Source organism: Lupinus angustifolius, unplaced genomic scaffold, assembly GCF_001865875.1.
Source record: "Lupinus angustifolius cultivar Tanjil unplaced genomic scaffold, LupAngTanjil_v1.0 Scaffold_463, whole genome shotgun sequence".
Classification (NCBI taxonomy): Eukaryota; Viridiplantae; Streptophyta; class Magnoliopsida; order Fabales; family Fabaceae; genus Lupinus; species Lupinus angustifolius.
This window is the reverse complement of record NW_017727851.1, coordinates 28,961-36,522: the sequence shown is the minus strand read 5'-3', so window position 1 is coordinate 36,522 and position 7,562 is coordinate 28,961. Positions and strand designations below refer to the sequence as shown.

The window sequence follows — 7,562 nt, the reverse complement described above, 5'->3', positions numbered from 1 at the left end:
AAAATCCCAAATTACGTAAAAAGAAAATAATAAATAACATCCTTTTTGTTTAATAAAAAATTCTTAATGTTTAGAAAAGTAATAAGTTTAAAATATTTGAAATAATATTAACAATATTAATTCTAAAAATATTTTTTTAACTATACATGAAAAATACCAAATCAAATAGTCATAATTCTTTTCTTAATTAATTTCAAAATACGAAAAATATTATCACATCAAACAACAAGGAAAGTCTGTGGATACTCACTTCATTTCCACAACTAATCATTCGAACATTCTTGATAAATCATTTATGATTTTAAAACAATTAAAATACACTCAATCAATCAAACAATTCTCTACCAAGAACTATGTAAGTCTGCATTCTCGATTACATAAAATCGAGACATGTGAATACCATAAGAACAAAAACTAATGTGCATATGATTACAATTAGAATTTATGTATATAAACGTATGAAAATAATTCATTTCACAATTATGTATGAAAGGAAATCAGAAAGTAGTACCATTAAATAAATAATTTTGACCATTAAGATAAATCAGTCTTTCAACATTAGGTTTTAGAAACAATATATATATTCCACACAAATAAAAAAAATCTAATTAAATGAAATCACGTGTCTTTTATTTAAGGTTGAAGAATAATAAAAAGTAATCGCGTATCATTCCGATGGACATATACCCTGTATATCCACTATCAATGTCATATATTTGCCACCAATGAGAAACAAACACCTCATATAATCTTATAACCTTTTGTTAACTTAATTTATCAAGAGCTAGTTGTTTTTATTAGTGGCAATGAAAACATATAATATTGGTTATAGAAGTTGTTATTCTATTACGATCTAGCAACATTATTGTTTTCTAGGTTTTGACATTCTATCCAATCTAAAACAATTGTCTACAATACTTTTGGGCCCATATTATTCCCAAAGTCAAAAATAATATTAATGCACAACTCAAAGAAAAGTTTTTATGAAATCTTGCATGTTCCGAGCAGGGTGAGTCTCATGTGAAAACTAAATTTACCAAGGTGATAGGTATATGTTAAATGGTAAATAAGAAAACTATAAATAGAAAGCATTTGAATTGTTAAGAGCATAATGAAAAACCAGCTCAAGTGAAGATGGGGAAAATGGGGTCTCTACTTGTCCTAGGTTCTGTTTGTCTTGCATTGGCCATAATATTCTTTAGTTTATCATCTGAAGCAAATGACATTTACCTTCCATCAAAGTCAAGTCGCAAGAACCCCGGTAAACCACCCATCATTCCTATCCCAGTGATCGTCTCTCCACCATCATCTCCAGGACAAGATCCTGAGCCACACTCTCCACCACAGCCATCCGAAGCTAATGACATTTACCTTCAGTCAAAGTCAAGTCGCAAGAAACCCTAAAAACAACCCCTCATTCCTATCTCGGTGATCGTCACTCCCCCATCATCTCCAATACAAGAGCACGAGCCCCACTCTCCACCACAACCATCTGTAGCAAATGACATTTACCTTCCATCAAAATCAAGTCGCAAGAAACCCTATAAACCACCCCTAATTCCTAGCCCGGTGATCGTCTCTCCACCATCATCTCCTGGACAAGAGCAGGAGCCCCAATCTCTACCACAACCATCCGATGCAAATGACGTTCACATTCCATCAAAGTCAAGTCACAAGAAACCCTGTAAACCACCCCTCATTCCTATCCCAGTTATCGTCTCTCCACCATCTTCTCTAGGACAATGGAAGGAGCCCCATTCTCCACCACAACCATCCGAAGAAAATGACGTTTACCTTCCATCAAAGTCAAGTCCAACAAACCCGATATACCATCCCTCATTCCTATCCCGGTGATTGCCACTCCACCATCATCTCTAGGACAAGAGCAGGAGCCCCAATCTCCACCACAACCATCCGAAGCAAATGACGTTTACCTTCAATCAAAGTCAAGTCGCAAGAAACCCTATATACCACCCCTCATTCATATGCCGGTGATCATCACTCCACTATCTTCTCAAGGGTAAAAATATTTGGAACTGTCATCTAATTATTATACAAACTATATGAAAATTAAACTCTAATCCTAATTTGAAACAAAAATTCATGTGATGAGACATTCTTTTTGTATTAAATACTATAAGTAGTCTACATTTCCTGTAAAATCTTTCTAATATTATATTTTATCAACGGATTAGTCATGAAATAAATATTAATGCCTGTGTCTAATAATGCAGGGCCTAAGTAGAAAATGTGAAGATAATGCCATCATTGTTTAGCGTCCTTGGGAAAGTTCATCAAAGTATTTGATTATTGTTTAGAGGAACTAAATGTGTGGTTTTGTTTCTATAATGTGGAGTTTTAATAAAGGGCATTGCCCCCTCTTACATATATGCACTTCCTTTCATGCATTGTAATTTTGAGTGTGTGGCAGACAAAGCAATATATAAAATAATAATAAATATATAGTCTTTCATACTTGGAACAAGTCCCTCTTAATTTTGTGATGTTAAGTGAGAGTATCTTTTGTCATTATTTAACTAGTTCAAGGGTGAAGTTAGTTTTAATTCATCAATAAATATAAAAATGATGTTGGTGGATATGATAACGAAAAATAAGGTCATTTAATTGTAATAATAATTGTTTTAAATAACGGTTACGATGGGTTGTGATTATTTAGAATTTTCCATCATAACAGAAAGATTATGGGAAATGTAACAAATATGACCATAATGGTGTTGATGATAATTTTTGGAAACTCTAAAACCAGGATATAACAACCACAATTACAGGGTACAACTTTAAATATATGTTGGGTCATTTAAGTAGCTCTCAAATGCAATATTGTCAAGATTAATGTGAAATTACCATTCATATTCTTAGATAATACACACACAAGACACTAACTAGTAGTTTAAAGACAATGCATATGATTGTAAAATAGAACTAGTAAGGCCTCTTGGGGAAGGTATCCCCACAAACTATAAGTAATATCTTAGATAAAGTTAGCACTTTTTTATAAATAAATATCCAATGTTTTTTGAAACTTTCTAATTTATAAACTTTTAATGTTGAGTTATGCTAATTACTAATTTTTAATTTATAGCTTCATGATGTAACATGTAAAAAGCCAATAGAATGGTATTTTATGTTTAAGAAGCCGAAGATAAATCTTTTTTTCTAATCATACTCTTTACTTAAATTTAGAGTTAGGTTTTAAACATATAGTGAGAGATGCAGCTAATGGAAGAGCTTTCCGAAATATGAATATTACCATTAATCATATACAAAATCACATAAGAGATGATTGATGAAATGAATGTTTTATTAATGATATATACATTGATATTCTTCATACTATTTAAAGTGATAACAACATTGGATATTTCCAAAACATGCAAAATTCGTAGGATCGATTATGAAAATCTATTCTAAATTTTATTCTATATTAAACTTTTATTACTGTGGTACATTGATATTATTGTATAATATTTTATATACTTTACCTATCGTAAGGGTTGTGTGTCTCTTACACTAATAGTAGCAGTTATCATGTTGGTTACAAAAACTTATTATATTTGTAAGGAAATTTCTAATCTGTGCCATGTGGAACATGTTAAGGAATAGAACTTATTACCCATTATTAAATAAACTGAGGTAGCATACTAGAGGAATGTATCTGTCCATTTATATTTGTCTGTTCATTTATTATTTATATTATTTCATGTTAATAAATGTCAATATTAGTTAGGATATCAACTTCGAAATTAAATAATAGAAACCAATACATGAAAATGCGACTTTAAGTTTTGCAACACTAAATTCATGCTTTGTTTTCATAAGAGGATTCATTCAATTTATATTTACACTCATTTAGTTAATGATTTTGTCTCTCCAATTAATAAATAGGGTTATTTTTTTAATTCAAAATTAGTTCTTGTGTATAAAATTTTGAAAAGGCCATATAAGAAGAACTTAACTAAACCTTCAAAAGATTTATGTAAAACGGGTCAGACATTTGTTTTGTTATATACTAATTTTACTTTTAAATTCTTCCTAATTTTAGGATATTAGTTAACATTTCTTTTATAATTTTGTTGCTAATTTTTTATGAATATCAAGTATACCTCAAAAGTGCAATGTGTCTTATGGCAAAATATTTAATCTGGCTATATGAAGTTGAAGTCGGCTGTGATGGTTAGGTCTACCTCATCTCATATTTATTTAGTCCTTTGACTACGTGTATTTATTTTTTTTTATTTTTATTTATATATGTGCATACTAAAGATTATCGAGTCTCTAATACAAAAAGAAAGTTAACTAAGTCTCTCAAAAAATTCTGTAATGTTTGTTTAATGATTTGTTTTACACATACAAGATGATTTTAAACTAATAATTTAATTAATAAAAAATGAAATGATTCCTATATCTATAAATAGTATAGAAATTAGTAATTAATTGAAAATAAATTAATATGCATAAGGATATACACTATGAAAAACATAAAGTTGCTGTCATAAAATTTAGAGTATTAAAATTGCCAATAACAAAACTCAAGAGCATAATTAGTCTAGCACGCTACACTACATGTTTGCATTTTAAAAACATTTCAAGATTAATTAAATGAAAACTTGTTTCATGATATCTATATGAAAACGTTTTTACTACCATATGCAAGTTGGGCATCTTCTTGACAAGCATTTGGTAAATTGTGAATTTCGGATGAATCACATAAAATAATTTCCATTTTCAAAAATAGTTTATATAGATTTTACATGTATGATATCCATATTCAAAATTAATTTTTATTCTGTAAAATATTTATTTAATCTTGTGAACATATGTCAATTAATTTCAAAGTAACGACAAAAAAAGAGATAACATTTTCAAAATTATTATCCTAGAAAATACCTTAGTTGCATAAATGATCTAGGACAAAAACGGTTGTGGCATTTTTGAAATTATTTTCACATAAAAGATCTTAGTTTTAAAAATAAGGAGATATAAAACTATTCCAGATTTCTTATTTTGACAATCGAAATTGAAAATTAAATGCATGAATGTTTAGACCTCGATTGTAATATGACTATATTAATATTACAATCTTAGTACGAGTGCAGATATTAATTTATATATGGTGTATACATTTGTACTACGAGAATAATTGAATCGTAAAAATCATAAAAAAAAACATTATACATATTTATAAGAAAAGAGACAATGAACAAAGACAATAGCACATTAGTTACGGTCCATCTTCGATGTTCTGTAGCTTCCATATAGTGATAAATTGAAAGAATACATTTAGAGTTGGATACCACAACAGGAAAGGGGGAAACATAAACAAACAAACTCGTCACTCTTGTGTAAAGAAACATGTCTTACATCTATTATTTGAATGTCAATTTCAATATTAAGAAAAACTTATCAATCGAGTTGTAAATGTTTTCGATATGTGGAAAATGCTAAGAAGATATGTAATATAGTTAGCATGTCTAAAATGCTATTTGAATAGAAGTACATGCTAAACCCATACTACATTGTTTACTCAATCAATATGTATTTGTTGAGTTTTGTTTCTTCATAAAAGTCTAACAATAACGATCTTATGATTTCAACTCATCACAATGTTATAAATGTTATGAATACCTTCAGACCAAATTTTTAGTGTTTGCATTTTTTTCATCCAATACTCACCTAGAAAAAGACCTATGAATTGAAAAGCATAAAACAAGCTCATTTTCATTATCAAACATTTTTTTAGAATTAAACACTTTTACAAAAGTTAATATTATCAAAAAAATGTTAGATTGAGAATTGGATGAATGATTGCAATAAGTGTAATCTCTTTTCTTTATATGTGGGTTGAGAAGCACCCTTGTTCATTAGTATTGCCTCTACCATCTCCCGAATTAGGGAAGGAGATCTACAATTTACTTATTATCTTCTAATATCACTTAATTAAAATTAAACTAACTCATTAGCCAATTTTCAACCACGAAATATATAGTCTTGATTATCCTATTGCATCTAAGGACACTTGGTAGCTATATAAAATTATGTCATACACCCTAATTCAATATTTAATACATTAATTATGGGTATTAACTGGTCCATTCGATTAGCGAAAGTAATGTTTAAATATGGGTATTTTGGGTGCTAATACGTTGTTCGATGCATAAAGATAGTTTTATAAGTTTTGCCCCCAAAATTATGTAGCAAAAACCCTAAATCACTTGGAATAAGGTTGAGTTGCTTTTTGCATCCTCCTAAGTCAAGTTATAGATGATCCATTGAAAATAAGGTTGGCATACTCGCTACGCTTCTCACCCATTTTTATGATTTTAAATGTGTTCCCTTGCCATTGACATGCACCCTTTATCACCTACACCTTTCAACCACCAACATCTGACTCATGCTGAATTTCGTGCATCACCACTGTTGCTCCTACCATCGATAACTTTCCCTCTTTCTACGACTGCATCATGATTTTTCCATACCAATTCTTACACGACTATGGTGGCTCTATTGCCCTTCACTTATGTGCAATGAGGTGCAATTAAACATCTTCTTTCATTAATTTCTAATTTCCATGTTTATTATTAATAGTTATTAGTATAATAACAAGAGTATGATAAAATTTGGATAAATAATAATTGTAGTATAATAACAATCATAATTTTTAATTATAATACTAAGCTCAATATAAATTAATTAATATATTATAGCAATTAATGATGATTATTAAATAATTAGGTAAAGTTAATTAGTTTATATTTGTGATACGTTTTCATTAAAAAAAGTTCTTAACAATATATAATCAATGATGAAATAAATAATAAAATGAATTCGTTATAATTTCTCGTGCATGATAATTAGTAGTAAACTTCAATTAAAATAAAGGATAAATTTTTTAAAATAAATTATAATACAGATGTTGGAAATATCATGATTTCAATTATTTTTCCTGGACCATTTTTTGAAAGATCGTGATACACCGCAACTAATAGTTAAGACTAAAATCCGAAATTAAGTAAAAATAAAATAATAAATAAAATATTTTTGTATAATATAAAATCCTTAATATTTAGAAAAGTAATAAGTTTCAAATATTTGAAATAATATTAACAATATTAATACTAAAAATATTTTTTTTAACTATACATAACAGTACCAAATAAAAAAAGCATAATTCTTTTCTTAACTAATTTCAAAAATACCAAAAATATTATCACATCAAGGATGAAGGAAAGGTCATGGGTACTCACTAAAAGTGCAAAGTTTCAAGGATTGCATTAGCAATGTTTTGCCAATGTTTTGATGTAGACAAGGAGTTAATTAAACCTTGAGGATGGCTCAACAATCAACATGTCTAGGGCTTAAGTGGTGACTTATTAGACTTAGGTTATAATTCTTTATTATCTTTTTAGATGTCTAAGATGCTTACGTAGTGACTTAATTGATTAACTCAACTGTTTTCTGTTTTAATCATGTTACACTCGTTAATCGATTAACCTCATTAATTAATCGATTAACGTGTCTGTTTTCTGCTGTTTCAACTGCAT

The 7,562-nt window shown here is 28.8% G+C and overlaps 1 protein-coding gene across 1 annotated transcript; it reads left to right on the top strand.

The window, feature by feature from the left end:
- The first annotated feature begins 1,134 nt into the window (after positions 1-1,134).
- LOC109341441 (36.4 kDa proline-rich protein-like) lies at positions 1,135-1,854 on the top strand. Its single transcript, XM_019579351.1, has 2 exons — positions 1,135-1,387; positions 1,463-1,854. Exons 1-2 carry the CDS (start codon positions 1,135-1,137, stop codon positions 1,852-1,854), a joined length of 645 nt encoding a protein of 214 aa, XP_019434896.1.
- The last annotated feature ends 5,708 nt before the right edge of the window (positions 1,855-7,562 follow it).

Excerpts from the sequence above, each read along its gene's own strand:
- LOC109341441 (XM_019579351.1), top strand. The coding sequence starts at position 1,135 with ATGGGGAAAATGGGGTCTCTACTTGTCCTAGGTTCTGTTTGTCTTGCA. Across the intron at positions 1,388-1,462 it reads TTACCTTCAGTCAAAGTCAA|AGCACGAGCCCCACTCTCCA; the intron begins GTCGCAAGAAAC and ends CTCCAATACAAG.